Below are 15,886 nucleotides of genomic sequence, written 5' to 3' on the forward strand. Positions count from 1 at the left end.
CATGATTGTGTGTCTAGAAAAATCATAGGGAACATTTTCCTGTTTAAATATGCTTAAAGAGCACGCGCATAAATCTTCCTAAACCTATTCTCTCTCTCTCACTATTTATATATTCTCTCGTCTCATGTAGAAATTTGAAAATAATACTGAGTTTTAATAAAAAGTTAATAAAATAAGACATAAATAGAAAGAAAAAATGATTAAAGAAAAAATTACCAAAAGAAAAAATGAACTAACTTTGTGGTCACAAACTAAAATAAAAAAAAAGGAAGACTATTGTTTGGAGATGGAAGAAGTACTCCCGACTTTACGGCAATTTTCTTAGTATGGAGTACTCCCTAATCATGTTTATTGACTTGTATAAGGGATATGAATTTATAATGGAAGAAAACTTACTTGACCATAAAAATGGAAAAAATAAACTAGGAGATTGAAAGATGAGAAAGAGTATACATCTCTTCATAAGCAATCAAAGGCAAACCTTAGATGCATCAAATTAAATACAAATAATAACCAAATATAGTGTGGTGTATTGGTACGAGGCCAAATGTCTCGAGTTCGAGTTTACTTTGATAGAGACTCAATATGAGACGAGCGTTATGATTATAGTATTATTCTTTGATTGGTTTTGGTGAGTTTCCAATTTATAATTTTGTATCAGAATTGGGCTAACAAGTTGTGCTTTGAATGTGGGCGGATCAAATTTGGGCTAATAAGTTGGGTTTGAGTGTGGGTTGAAAGCCCAATTCTAATGATTAATTACTGGGCCGGCATGTAAGATTTCGTGTTTCCGAGTTTGGGTTCACGAAACGTATTGTACATTGTTTTTGAGATGTTGTACATTTGTTCCAGCTTAGCCATCAAACTCCAGTCTTCGTTGAAGCCAGCTTCAGCTTCAGATCTTAAATCGCAAAGCAAACCAGAGCGATAAAGGTTTTAGGATTTTGCAAGGAATTATTCAATTCGAAATGTGCAACACAGTTATAGGCTCACATTTCATGTATTTGTAAGTCGCCGGAATCATAGAGAGAGGAGAGAGAATGGGGACCGCCACCGCGTTAGCGCCGGGGCTGTCACGGAAGCTGAAGAAGGTGCTAGAGACTCGCACTGATAGTCCCGATCTGCTCGCCTCACTCAACACAATCTCCACATTTTATTCCGAGAACACTCCTCACGCCCGCCGGAATCTCCGATCCACCATCGAGAAGCGCGGCCTCTCTATTAACGAGGAGTTCCTGGAAGCCTCCTCCTCCGCCCAAGAGGTACACTCTGCCTGAGCCCTACGGACAACCTATTGCTATTTGCTCCTCAATTCTCTTGTTCGATCTGATCAATTTCTTCTATCATTACTGTGCGATCTGCTCAATTGTACTACGCGCATTGTTGTTTATACCTTATTTTGTAGGGCTGCATATGCAAACCATCCTGTTCAATCATATTGCTGTTGTTCAGAGCTTGATCGATGTTCATTTGCTAATCACTCGTTTATAAACAGAATGCCTTTTGTTTTATGGATAACTAACTAAAATCAGCATGAGTATAGTTTGATTGAATTTTGTTTGGAACACAGTGAGGTTTTTTATCTGATGTCCTACTGATATTTGGAGCTCATTCTTCAAATTGCATGGCTACCCTTTACAAAGATTTCATTTCGGCTGTAGCTTTGTAATTCTCACCAAAAATGAACTGATAATAATAACAATACAATTGTTTAGAAAAACCTTTATTATGATATCGATTGTTGTGCACTATGTCAGTTGTTATACCTTGGTACTCTCCATAGAATAAGTGAAACTGATTTATTATGTATATATTTCGCTCCCTCTCCCCTTTATTGTGGTGTCCACTCTTTTGAGTTGAAAAATAATTACAGTGTGTTTCATTGAGTTTTTAGGCCTTGGATCGTGTCGAGGAAGAGGTGAATGCCCTGGCTGAATGTTGCGATAAGTATGCATTCTTTCTTGTTTATCCTATATGCTGGTTTCTTTGTGTTTATCATCTTTTAATGTGTAGCTTCACAAATATGAAAAGTGTATTCAGTTGAATATCCTACTTGTTGCTTGCCAGACATAGTACTTTCCCCATAAAAATGTTCTGATATAAAATCTCTTAAAACGTATAGTAATATTAACTATCTCTTTGCCTATCCCTACAGCATGTAAGTTATACATAATCAAGTAAAATACTATCCCTTCAATGTGCTTTGTCATAATTTAGTAAGTATGCTACTTTGAGTGTGCTTTTTAATCTTGAAAGGTAAAGAATTAGTAATAACACATAGATGTGATCGAAATTTGTTATGTATCATGGGGGTCATCACTTGGACCCACTGTGCTGAGTTTCGCAATTGATTCAATATGTTTCAGTTGCTTATGTTTGTTATGAGCTGATTTTATTATTTCCTTTAGTATTGCCTATAGTATTTGAGCTTTATGAAAAGTTTTTGACTTTGAATGTGATGCATGACTCTCTTGCAATTCACATATGAAAGAAGGATCAAAATTGGTATCTGTGTGACTTTATTATTTCTTCTTATTGTAGGATTGCAAAGGCTTTAGGCAACTGTAATGCTACAACTGGTGATATAATCAGTACAACGGAGAGGCTCAAACAGGAGCTTGAAAATACTACACAGAGGCAAGAGATAGCATCATGCTTTCTTCGTGATTATCAGCTCTCTAATGATGAGGTATTGTCTGAATCGTATTTGTTCTAGCCTTAATTTTGAAGTCCATTTTAGTCATGTTTCACTGACATATCAAGATTTTTTGTTTGTTGCTTTTCCTTTCTCTAGATAAATGCACTACGTGAGGAGGACCTGACTGAAAACTTTTTTAAAGCACTTGCTCATGTTCATGAAATCCATGCCAACTGCAAAGTGCTGCTACGAACTCACCATCAGGTTCATCATCAATACCTCTCTGCTTCTTATCTTCTCCTCCTTCTGCCTGACACTCTTGTATATCAAGACACACACATACACTAACACATCGCACATTTACTTTTATCTTAAGTATGAAGAAGTAACACCATATTTTTATTTGTTCACTTGTGTTTTCCTGCATCTCTTTGTTTACCTTCTAGTCTTACTTAGGTAATGATGTTGACATTTCAAAACTAATTAATCTTTCTTGATTTTATGCTCATCATTTGCTAAAGCATATGAAATTTGATGGGAGCTATCCTCGCACTATAACCTGTTTGAGGAAATGAACCATAAGACCTGATGAATAACTGGTTCTGGATCACTCATTTCTTATATTTGGTTTTTTTAATGACTTCTTTTCCATTTTTAACTACCAACAGCAGTAGAGATTTGACCTCAGCAGTCATAATCCTTCATGAGTTAATTAATTCAGCTCTTTCCATCATTCCATCCTAGCATTATAGGTTCATTTTGATTTGTCTGGATGTTTAGACAAGAATTGAACAGTGAACAAAAATGAACATAGTATTATACTAATAGTGTGCCAGGTTATTTTTGATATGAATATATATGAAACAAAGTGCTTTCTGAATCATTTGGCTCGCAAAAGTTGTAGCTCAGAAGCAAGTCCTCTTAGAACAGGAAGAAGGAACAATGAAACTGGCATAAGACCGTTTCCTTCTCTAGTGATTCTCATCACCTGAAATCTTCATATTTTCATTTTCTCTGTTGCATTCTCAAAAATCTCAATGCATGTTTTTATAATCCTGAACTAATTTGAAAACTATTTGCAGCGAGCAGGTCTTGAGCTTATGGATATGATGGCTGTCTACCAAGAAGGAGCATATGAACGATTATGCAGGTAAATTTAATGTCAGTTTGAGGGTGACCATGAATGAAAAATTAAAAAGAACAAAAAAAATTCATGCTTGGGAATCTGGGATGTTTGAGATATGCTAGAACATTGACATGCATTATAGATTGCACAATCATATTGTTGTCAGAAAATTGCATAATAGTTGGAGTCTTCCATGATGGACTAGTTTTGGAGACAACATAAAAGTAAAAAAAATTTAATTCTTTTTGTAAAATTTGTTCCTTGGGGTTTAAGCAAAATAATTTCCTCTCCGCTCTTTTAATGCTTTGGCAATTCACTTAGATGTTGACACAAATTTTCACTTTGTACTGATGTCCGTCATCAACATTTTTTTGTTTTCCTTTTTAGAGGCATTACACCCCGTGGTGTACAATATTGACCTCCAGAGGGTATCCTGCAGAGAAAATATTTGTCCAACTTTTCCTTTTTTAGAACTTTATGCACCCCTCCTGATACGGATGTTGGTTGGTTGGAGGGGAGTAGTTGCCACAATAATAGGGAAGCAGTTAGTGGGGAAATCCCAAGATTATCTAGTTAGTTCAGATTTTATTGTTATTTGAATTATTGTAGATTTATCTGGCTACCTATATAAGGTGGGTCAGTAGGAGTAGCTGACATCTTTTGGAGAGATCAGAATTAGGGACGGCAGTAGCCGTAGGCCTCTGCGGAGGATTATCGTGGCCTCCTACGTGAGGATTGTTCTTCTATTTTGCTTCTTTCTTTCGGTCCTTCTATCAATAAATTGAGTTCTTATTTCCTTAGTCATAGTGTTCTATTGGTTGAGTTGGAACCCGGCCTTTACTCCTATCACCTCCCTTTTACTACATAATAATGTATCTATAAAGCTGATAGGTTCTTTCAGCCTTTTATAGTCTTGACGACTAAAGAAGGCTAGTCTTCCTATAATCTGAGTCATCTGACTTGTAGTCAGTCCTGTAGGCTGATAATTGAGCAAAATATATCTGTATCAGCATTTTATACTATAATGAGATGTATAACTATGATGGAATGAGTAAAAAATACGTTTGTCTTTCACTCTTTTTATCACCAGAATATGATAATGCAAATCATGCAATAATTGCATGTTTACTAGACTGTTTCCTGGGCAAAAATTAAGGACATATCATCTGTTCTTCTATCTAGGTGGGTCCAAGCTGAGTGTAGGAGACTTGGGGATGTTGACAATCCTGAAGTTGGTGAGCTCCTAAAAACTGCTGTCAGATGCCTTAAAGCAAGGCCAGTTCTTTTCAAGTACTGTGCAGAAGAGGTAATTGTTTATTGATCCATTAAATCACACATTACAGAAACCCATTAGGAATGCATTTCCTACATTTATTTGTTACACATAATTTGGTGTATAGGTAGCAAATATGAGGCATAATGCACTCTTCAGAAGATTTATTAGTGCCCTCACTCGTGGAGGACCTGGTGGACTACCTAGGCCAATTGAAGTTCATGCTCATGACCCTTTAAGATATGTAGGAGATATGCTGGGATGGTTGCATCAGGTATACGTCTGTATTCATTTGGGTCAAAATGGTGATTTTGTTTTTCTAGTTAGGAACTTATTCTTCATAATGGCTGTGTGACAGGCCTTGGCATCTGAAAGAGAACTTGTTCTTGCATTGCTTTATCCTGATTCAACTGTAGATACTGGATCAATTGCTCAGAGATTTTCCAATGATAGTGATGTCGGAAAGACAGAAACAGATACAGACTTGACATTTGTTCTGGACAGAATCTTTGAGGGAGTCTGTCGTCCATTTAAAGTGAGAGTTGAACAAGTTTTGCAGTCTCAACCAAACCTTATAGTTTCATATAAGCTCAATAATACACTGGAGTTTTACAGCCATACTGTGAGTATATTCCACTTCAACAATGTTATACAAGTATATATTCAATTTCTTCATTTCCATTCTCTGTTCTTTAACTCAACTTGTTATCTGCAGATATCAGATCTGCTGGGGAGAGAAACAGCTCTGTGCAATACTCTTTGGGCTCTTAAGGACGCTGCTCAGAAAACTGTCTTCGACATACTAAAAGCTCGAGGAGAGAAGCTGTTACGTTATCCTCCCTTAGTTTCTGTTGATCTTTCTCCACCTCAGGCACTGAGAGAAGGAGTTTCACTGCTTCTGGAAATAATTGAGACATATGATAGTATGATGGTTCCCATGTCAGGAAAAGATCCTGCATTTGAACCTGTCATATCTGCTTTGTTAGATCCTATTATTCAGGTCTGTTCCATGGGTATTTGATGGCATCTGTTTCTCTGCATGTCTGTCTTTTAGTATGAACTGGAAACACAGAATCATGTTAGTACTTCTAAATCTATCTAAGTTGATTCCACAGTTTATACTCATGCTAATTCAATATCCAACGTCATGCTGCACTTGATTTGAGTGGCAGCATATTCATGTCTTATATGTCTTTTGGCCATATGCATGTGAAAGTTTTTATAGTAGGGTTGAACTCCAGTTGCTCCACTAAGATCTTGTAAGGCTAGAATTGAATCTGTCACTTGTAGTGTCATGTTCAAAATTTGTATTTTAGATACCACCTTACCCGTTAGGAAATTTCTTGTCTTGGAGTGATTTTGATATTATAGTTAGTGATGGAGCCTTGGTCAAAGATTTGATTTGACCGAGTGCCATATTTTTATCTTGGCTGTTATTTCAGATGTGTGAACAAGCAGCTGAGGCACACAAGTCGAAGGGGATTCAGCCATCAAGGAGAAGTAGTAGAGTCGGTACAGACCATCCAGCTCAACCCCGCAGATCATCTATAGATGCTCTTCTGGATAACAGCAATTCTGTCCTTTCATCTCAGGTATTTATTGACTGTTTAAATTTCAAATGTTTTCCCTCTCCATTTTTCTAGCATAAAAATGGCTATATATATTAGTAAGTTATCATTTATTCATTTATCACTGTGTTTATCTCAGCTGTACACCTCCTTGCATAAGGATGCATTTCTAAACTGGTATCATATCCGTTTTGGCATGGAAATATATTTGTGAAACTTTTCTAGAATTTATAGTCTGGTTTATATATGAATGTACTTCTTCAAGATGATGCATCTTTAGTTTGAAAAATGACGACTGGTGCTCTCTCCGGACATGATATTTTGTTATGCAGACCCGCGAAGCACCTTCAAGGATATTCCTGATCAACTGCTTATGCGCCATCCGGCAACCATTGCTAGGACATGATGTTGCTTCTGAATACGTGAAGAAGCTCGGAGCACTGATAGAAAACCACCTTCACAGCCTTGTAGAAAAGGAAGTCGACACAGTCTTGCGACAATGTGGTTTGTCAAACAAGATGTCTCATTTCCACAATTCTTTGAACGACGCAGGTGCAGACTCCATTCCCAGCCAGCCACTGGCTGAGATGGAAGACATGATGCCTGCTGCCCTTTCGGACTGTCTAAAGGCCTTCTTTGGGCTCGTTTTGGGAAGTGAAAGCTCATTGCCTGAGTTTGAGCAGATACAGGCTCCGAGTCTGCGTTCAGAAGCTTGCTCTCAGCTGTCTAGATCACTTGCTGAAGCATATGAAGTCATCTACAAGGGAATTATGGACCCGAAAAACGGGTATCCAGATCCAAGGTCGCTCGCGAGGCATCCTCCCGATCAAATACGAACCATTTTGGGGATTTGAAGCTGCTGATCATGCCTCTCATTATATAGTTACACTCTTTTCTTTGTCGATGTTTCCAAGATTTTGTATACTCAATTACTGAAATTTCTGTAAGCTTAGTTATACCTCAATGAATTGAGTTTTACTAATTGTGATTTGCGATGACTATTGATCTATTGTCTCAAACCCTTTTTGTTGGATCGATAAATTAACAAATTAATTATTGAATACTACTAATGACGGTGGTTATGTTTGGATGGACGCCAAACTATGTATTACCAAAGTGCATTAGTTGTTCCTTTTTATTTTATCGACATGCATGCAATCGTGTCAATCGAATTTTTGACTAGGATAAAAGTTAGTACTCCATATTTTAGGACATTTTGTGAAACTGTCGTCGACTTAAGGTATATTAGAGTTCTGTGTATCTTAGATTTCATTAACTCATATCACTAATTTTTACACGAACCTTGATCCGCATTTCTTAAAACTCGAGCAAGTCATTGCCGCCACTCAGAATAATGAAAAGTTTCAGCGACATAGAGCGAGGGTGGATTTGATCGATTCCTAACATGCCAAATTAGGCCGGCCAAACAAGGGTTATGGGGTCTACGTTGCCAAACAAGGTATGGGGTCTAAACAGACATTTCACTTGTGTAGCTGAATCCTGATAATATTAAATATTAAAAAAGAAATAAAAAAAGGCGAGGAGATGACACGTAATTGGACAAAAAGAATTACAGAAAATCTGGGCCGTCGATGGGCTGCTCTTGAATATTTCTTTATACTAAAGCCAATTCTCACTCCACTCCCACTTCTCAATTCAATTCAATTCAATTCAATTCAATTCAACTCAACTCAATTCCTTGATCCTTTGAATCTTCCCAAATCCACCATTGATTAACCCCTCGCGAAGTGATCCAATTCTCGCCACCCTCACATTCGCTTCACGCAAATCCAAATCTCTGCGTTGTGTGCGAGGAGAGTAGGGGTGGTGGTTTTGGAATGACATTTGTGCTGCAATGAAGGCGATAGCGTCGGCGATGGCTAATGGCGGCGACATCCGGAGGGCGCACATGGCCATGGCCTTGGTCCAGCTCTTCAACGGCGGCTACCACGTCATCACCAAGGTTGCGCTCAACGTCGGCGTCAATCAGCTCGTTTTCTGCGTCTACCGAGACCTCCTCGCGCTCTCCATCCTCGCCCCAATCGCTTACGCCCGTGAGAAGTCAGTGCTTTTCCTTTTTCCTTGTGTTTGTGATTGTGTGTTTTGTTTGAATTGGATCATTGACTTCGCCGTTACTGCTCGATTGCTGCTACTTCTCGATCCAACTCTTTCTCATTGTTTGTGTGAATGGGATTGGGAATTGGAGGGGAGATGTATGAGTGAGTTATTTATTGCTCATTGGTTGAATTGGATAGTTTGTGATTGGGCTGTTTGGTGTCTTCATGATTATTAGGACTATTACTGCACTTTCCGTCTGTTTTTTAGAAGTTTGATTTGTGCATAGTTTTGTGTTTACTGAGTTTTAAGTGAATGTTGTTGGGAGATTTATGTGTTACAGTATCATTCTGCCAAATGTGGAAGTAATGCTAAAGGTATTTTTATTATACTATGAAGGATCTAATGATTGATGGGGCGGTGATCCATATGCTTCATCACAGTTTAGGTGATATTCATATATTGTTTAGGGATAACAGAATACATGATTTTCTAATTCTCAATTGCTTTTTTAAGTCAGTTAATTGTTTCCCTTTTCTTTTGTTCGTAGGCCATGGTTGAATGCGCTTGCAAATTCCAAATGATATGTTTCTTGTTTTTGCAGAAGGATAAGACTGCCACTTAATAGACGCCTTATAGTGACCTTCTTCTTTCTTGGTTTGACTGGGTGAGTGGATATCTTCATTTTTTTTCTGAGCTTGCCCTTTAGAACTGTCTTAGTTTACTTACTAATAGTGTCATTTTGCTATTGGATTAGTATTTTTGGGAACCAACTACTGTTTCTTGTTGGTCTTGGCTACACGAATCCAAGCTATGCTGCAGCTATACAGCCTGCTATTCCAGTCTTCACATTCATATTGGCTCTAATGATGGGGTCAGTCACTAAGATCTTCAAGCTATTACCATTGCTCCGTCTCTCTCTCTCTTTCTCTTCGTAAAACACCACACAGCATTGAGCACACAAGGAAAATGCATAAATGAATGAAGGATGAAGAAAAACATCTATATCTAGTCCTTTTGTTCACTTGAAACCAGACTTGTCGAATGCCATTCTTACATGCAGCTATATTTGCAGTACAGAAACTCTGAATTTACAGAAGACTGAAGGCCAAGCAAAGTTGGGAGGAACTCTTGTTTGTGTATCTGGGGCAATTCTTATGGCTATGTTCCGCGGCCCAGCTGTGTTTGGATACAAGGAATTAGATTTTGCTGCACATAGTGAAATAAGTGCCAAGGGTCAGCCAGAACCAGCTGGCTGGATAATGTCTACTTTTATTGATTTGGGGTTCGATAATTGGCACCTGGGAGTTTTATGCTTAATTGGGAACTGCATGTGTATGGCTACTTATCTGGCAATTCAGGTAGTGGGCACCATGATTTATATCTAATATTATATCTGAATCTACTCCAATTCACCGATTTTTCTTCACCCATAAGCCATACGCTAAAATCATTTTATCAAACATTCCCCCACCGAAAACTAAGTATTCTGACAATTGTACTCTCCTCATTTCTCGGGATTTAATTGGATTAAATTTGACTAAACTCACTGTTCCCTTACTTGGTTGTATCTTGATGATTGGCATTATGTTTATGTTCTGATGTTTAATTTATTTATCTGACCTGTGCGGACGTTAAAGTTGAGTGTTTTTGTTGAATCATTCAAAAACTTTAAGCTACAAGCTGTTTTCCTTAGCGCATGTGTATGTATGATTCATTTGCCAGTTCTATAGCATTGGTATTAGAAATTGTTATGAAGAGATCAAGAGAAATGCTATCAAGTATCAACCAATAATCCATCTATATCCCCAATATTAACATTTTCATTTTCTTAAAATGTAATTTTCTTGTAAGCTTATGTTTATCAAGCAGTTTGTTTCTACGCATAACATTACTCTTCGGTTTCTTCTGAAATTGTTGGTCTATCTGCACGGCTTCAATAATCAAACAAGATGTTTATGGCGTTTCACTTGTATTTTCTGCACAGGCTCCACTTTTAGCCAAGTATCCTGCAAGTATATCAGTGACAGCATATTCCTACTTTTTTGGTGCTCTGTTTATGGTAATGACTGCCTTTTTTGTGACAAATGAATCAACAGACTGGAGTCTAACACGATCTGAAGCTTTTGCTGTATTATATGCTGTAAGTATTTTCATGGTTTGGCTTTTCATTTATTTTTCCCTGTGCTGTTATGAAAATTGCACTTGGTGACCTTATTACTTGGTTCTTCTATACTCATTAACAATGCATAAAATTTATGTTCATAACCATTGGGCCACAACAGCATGGTATACACCAGTAGAACATTAACTATAGTTTCTGAAGCAGTTTAGTTGCCGCAGGAGGGTCTGACTATTGTTCTAAACGATCGAGAATTGGTCATATCAGCAAATAACAACTAATCTGGTGATACATGTTACTAATGTTCGTATGTGTGAGAAGAGTGAACCTCAGTTCAACTTACGCTTAAGATTATATTAAATACTTGGACAGATTAAAAATGACAGAGATCCTTCTGGTTTTATATTTGTAACTGCATCACTTAGATCTTTTGGTATAAAGTTAGTTTAAAACAACATATTTATTTTCATGTTTCTTTTGTTCCTTAAGAAGTAAGAACTTGGTTTCTGTAGGGAATCATAGCATCTGCATTGAACTATGGACTTTTGACATGGTCAAATAAAACCCTTGGTCCGGCCATGGTTGCACTGTACAATCCGCTTCAACCTGCAGCCTCTGCTTTTCTGTCAAGAATGTTCCTTGGAAGCCCGATTTACTTAGGAAGGTTATACCCCAGTACCTTTCCATAATTCTTGTCTCTGAGTATTGCACGACATTTTTCTAATTTAACCATACGGTCAGTATGTGGCTAAGCTGTTATTCTGTCTTTCAAAACAGCATTTTGGGAGGATTTCTGATTATAGCTGGGCTTTATTCGGTAACCTGGGCATCCTACAGAGAAAGACAGGTATCCCTGGTAAGTTCTCCTCATGCACCTTGGTCACCTGAGGCCCATGTTGACCGGGATTTACCAATCAACAAGATCTCCTACCAGCTAGGTAACATGTTCTCCGGATCGTCGACTTCTATACCAAAGATTGTGGATTAGCTTAAAATTATGATACCATTATAGGTTTTCCTTTTGATGGATGTTCCATTGCATGGAAACCACAATTTTCGGGATATGTATATTGTACTATGTGTAAGTGCAATGTAACATTCTTTCGAACTGAATGTGCTCACTTTTTCTGTCTACAGTTTTACCTGAATATGAATTTATTTTACTAGCCTGTTTCAACTTGAAAATTATACTCAACATGTGTATGTACTATATCTATCAATTGATTTAGGAACATGTGGCATTCGAACGCATTACTATGCTTGCTGGTCCACATTCCATAAAAATTATTCCCTCCGTCCCTCTGTAGCTGAGTCGTATTCCATTTTGGGTTGTCCCATTGTAGTTGAGTTATTTCTTTTTTTTAGTACTTTACTCTCTCTTCATCTCTCTACGTTTTTCCTTTCTACTTTATTCTCCTTTTATTCAACTCATTTGAAACAATTTTTTTTAAATCCAATGGCAAAAAAAAATGTCTTTACAGAGGTATGGAGGGAAGGGATGGAAGGAGTACTATATTGAAAATTCTAGTTAGGCTTTGGAGTGTGGACAGGGATCTCTTTCCCAATTTCCTCAACGAGGTTTGAAGAATTTAAACTAGCAATTTAAAGAAATTTTAATGTCCTATTTTTACAAACTAGTAATTGTTTGTAAATATACGAAATATACCTAAATTTTGCTTTTTAACTAACATTATTTATTTTTGGAAATTTGGCATGAGAGTTTCATTAGCCAATAATTCGAATTTTTGGAGTTTGATGCTAAATTTGAATATACATTTGGAAGGCTCATAACGAAATTTCTAATGTAATTCAAATTTAGACAAATTTTCAATATTTTGGTTACCATTAGAAATTGACATCTAAAGTGTTCTAATGATACATTTGAATTTAACGTCGAATTCCAGTTATTGGCTAGCTAACAAAATTTGGTTTGTGTCAAATTCCAAAAGTAAAAAAGTTCATAATTTTCGGTCATATGGTTTATGACAAAATTCCGAAAAAAAGAGTTCTTGATTTCCGACGAAAGAAGAAATATAATTGGTTAAAACCAAAATATGTGGACAATCCATATATTTTCAACAAATTAACCCATTTTAATTTATCACGACAGTGACAAAACATCAAATTCAAGGAAAAATATTTTATCATACTAATTGATCATGATAATAATAAAAGCCTGGAATAAGAAAGGATTAATTTTCTTTTTGTTTAAAATGAAGGAAAAATGAGAAAATTAAAGAGAGGAAATAAACCAGGCCATCTCGACAAGGGTATATATACACCCATGGAAATTAAAGCTTATAAATGCTGCTGCTGATTCGCCTACCAAATTTGATATGTAAATCTAAGCAGTTGGATATACATAGAATTGGTTATTATTAATTATCTGGGATTAGAATGATTCCTGCTTCCTTAGATTCAAGAATTAGAGGAGTTGTATTTATTTATTAATTTGGATTAATTTCATTCTTTTATAGTACAATGTGATTAGTAGAGAGATTAAAAGTGCGATCGTAAGTAGTACATAAAAAGTGCAATAGTGGTAGAATATAAAATCTACCAAAATCACAACATGGCAAGATACCCCTATCTAGGGTTTACTCGTGTTATTCTTTTACTTCTTTTTAAATACTTATCTTCTTATTTTATTATTGAACTAAGTAAAAGATAATTAACGAAACTACTCATTCTCGGCCTTCCTTCTCCCTTTGCCTCCGAATTAATCACACTTAATTATAGCAGTATACTTGTACACACAAATTATTAATATTTATAATAAAGTATAGAATTAATTACAAGAGTTTTAGGTGTTTTTTTGGAACATATAGGCCATGGTAGCCATAAGGAACCCTACCCGGCAACCTAACCCTAGCAACAATCTCAAGTGTTGGGGATTTGGCATCCATCACCCAAAACCAAGACTCCTCGCTACTCTCCTTATGCACATATGTTACTAAATATCCATCATCCTCTTCCTCCGCCCCCTCCCTCGCCACGAAATACGGCTCCCCGCCGCAACATCCCTCCCCAAACTCCCGCATCGCCACCGTGCAATCGCTCCCCTCCGCCCCAACTTTCGACAAGTCAATCTTCACAACCCCACCCGACTTCGGCATTTCAGCTATAACCGCTGCGTAAATATATCTTCACCCAAAACAAAAAAGTTCATCAGGTTAAATGATCGATTTTGTCCCTTCATTTAGATAATTATATTTAGCATCCATCGTTTCATTTTTCAAAAATAAAATGTCCTCCAAAAAATTTCTTGTCAATCAGAATATTAACATAAAATTTACACATCAATTACCCAATCGACGTCCTGTCATGTCAATATTCCTATCGTCTGAATTTTTTGCAAGGACAATTTATTTCGATGAGATATTTTCGGGTAATTAAACGCCCTTGAGACGAAATCGTCCTTATCCTATTCAAAGGCGCTTAATCCAAAATTAGAAAATATGTAAACCAATACTAGTATAATTTACCTGTTCTTCTTTCCAGCATAAGCTTGATTAATAACTCCAAATTCCATGTTCTTCCCGCTCAATAAATATCTCGAAACCACCTTCTTCTCATTAATATCCAATTCGATCATTTCAAACCGCGAATGCATCAAATTCGTGTCGAGAAATCCCCGATCCGCCGCGAGGAAATTCGGCGCCACGATCACAATCCTTCCGCCGCACTCTCCCTCCCAAGCATTAGTAACATGGAGCAGATTCAACCCCGGCGTCTCGATCCACACCAATCCGCCGTCGTCCGCCGCCTCCCGCGCCAAAACCCCGACGCGCGGCACCTTATCGCGGCGGCACACCAGCGGCGGCCGCCCCCTCACCACCTCCGCCGGATCCATCTCGATCTGCACATCCTGAAACACGATGAATCTCTCCGTCAGCCCGAAATCATGTACGCACGCCATCCTCTTCATCGACGAGATCGCCAGATCCGATCCCCTTTTCCCGCCCGAATCAATTTTGAAAAACGCCAGAAACGGCGCGAAAACGTTGCATTTGAACGCGAACACTTCGCCGGATTCCGGATCGGAATGCGGATGCGCGGTCATCCTCTCCGTCATACCGCGGCCGCCGCCGAAATCGCTGCGGCCTAATGTGACGACGTCGCCGTCCTCCGCGAGATGAATTTGGTAGGGCAGATCTGATTCGCATAGCGCGTATAAATTTCCATTAAAACACGCCAAGCTCGTGTTGGCGGTTCCGAATCCGTTAGCGGAGGGGTCGAATTGGCCGAGAGCGCCGCGCGCTGCGGTGAGGAGGAAGCGCGCGGCGGTGGCGAGGCCGCCGTGGCAGGAGGAGAAGGGGCTGGGGAAGAAGGCGCGGCCGATTTCGGCCTCGGTTTTGAATTTGTAGGTTTTGACGTAGCGGCTGCAGAAAGTGGCGCGGCCGCCGGAGATGGTGACGGAGTGGAGCATGCCGTCGCCGTCGAAGGGGTGGTAAGGGCCGCGGGGGAAGAAGTGAGGGTTTGGGCCATTGCGGATGTAGGCGCCGTCGAGGGAGGCCGGGAGGGAGCCCTCCACGACCTCGCAGGCGGTCGGGGGAAGCTCCTCCACCGGGGCGAAGTTACCGGAGAGGAGGTGGTGGGGATCGATTGATGGAGGGAGAGGTGAGTCTAAGAAGTTGGAGATGAAATCATCCAATGAGTAAAGGATTGTGGTGAGAAGAGATTGTTGCTTCTTTTCTTGGATTTTTACAACCACCTTTGTATTAGATTTTTGATCATATGAATATATTGATGAAGTGATTTTTGGTTGCAAATTATTTTGTTTGATTGGAGATGGTAAGTGCAATGATTTTGGAAATTTTGGAAGATGTAAACCGGTTGCTTGTAACATCTTTTATTGTATGTGTTTCAATTGTGGGAGTTTACAAGAGAATGCAATGAATTTTCCAAAGAAAAAGTGTTTATAGTAAGCAGAAGTGTTTTAACTTAGTCATATAGACTAGTTAGGTTTGGCAGCTCATAATAAAAAAAGACTGCGCTGGCTATAAATGTATGCGAATTGGGAGTGTTTTTTATTGCATGAGATCTCAATATTGTATATACTCGCACAAAAATATCTAGTTGGGTACGAGAACAAAAATTTGAT

At 38.3% G+C, this 15,886-nt stretch overlaps 3 protein-coding genes across 3 annotated transcripts; 2 read left to right on the plus strand and 1 right to left on the minus strand.

Annotated features, from left to right (window-relative positions):
- The first annotated feature begins 861 nt into the window (after positions 1 to 861).
- Positions 862 to 7,587, plus strand: LOC125215293 (oligomeric golgi complex subunit). Its single transcript, XM_048116669.2, has 11 exons — positions 862 to 1,262; positions 1,895 to 1,947; positions 2,542 to 2,689; positions 2,795 to 2,902; positions 3,721 to 3,788; positions 4,947 to 5,070; positions 5,165 to 5,311; positions 5,396 to 5,659; positions 5,753 to 6,037; positions 6,480 to 6,629; positions 6,938 to 7,587. Exons 1-11 carry the CDS (start codon positions 1,041 to 1,043, stop codon positions 7,457 to 7,459), a joined length of 2,091 nt encoding a protein of 696 aa, XP_047972626.2. The 5' UTR covers positions 862 to 1,040; the 3' UTR covers positions 7,460 to 7,587.
- A 665-nt stretch (positions 7,588 to 8,252) lies between these two features.
- On the plus strand, positions 8,253 to 11,948 carry LOC125210878 (WAT1-related protein At4g19185-like). Its single transcript, XM_048110497.2, has 7 exons — positions 8,253 to 8,666; positions 9,265 to 9,327; positions 9,418 to 9,534; positions 9,736 to 10,021; positions 10,648 to 10,803; positions 11,295 to 11,446; positions 11,560 to 11,948. The coding sequence occupies exons 1-7, from the start codon at positions 8,461 to 8,463 to the stop codon at positions 11,768 to 11,770; spliced, it is 1,191 nt and encodes a 396-aa protein (XP_047966454.1). The 5' UTR covers positions 8,253 to 8,460; the 3' UTR covers positions 11,771 to 11,948.
- Positions 11,949 to 13,529: 1,581 nt separating this feature from the next.
- On the minus strand, positions 13,530 to 15,658 carry LOC125216779 (putative carotenoid cleavage dioxygenase 4, chloroplastic). Its single transcript, XM_048118543.2, has 2 exons — positions 14,268 to 15,658; positions 13,530 to 13,926 (listed from the first exon to the last, which is right to left on the minus strand). The coding sequence occupies exons 1-2, from the start codon at positions 15,629 to 15,631 to the stop codon at positions 13,575 to 13,577; spliced, it is 1,716 nt and encodes a 571-aa protein (XP_047974500.2). The 5' UTR covers positions 15,632 to 15,658; the 3' UTR covers positions 13,530 to 13,574.
- Between the last annotated feature and the right edge of the window lie 228 nt (positions 15,659 to 15,886).

This window comes from Salvia hispanica, chromosome 3 (genome assembly GCF_029641045.1).
Source record: "Salvia hispanica isolate PSC_SH4W2 chromosome 3, Shi_PSC_v1, whole genome shotgun sequence".
NCBI lineage: Eukaryota > Viridiplantae > Streptophyta > Magnoliopsida > Lamiales > Lamiaceae > Salvia > Salvia hispanica.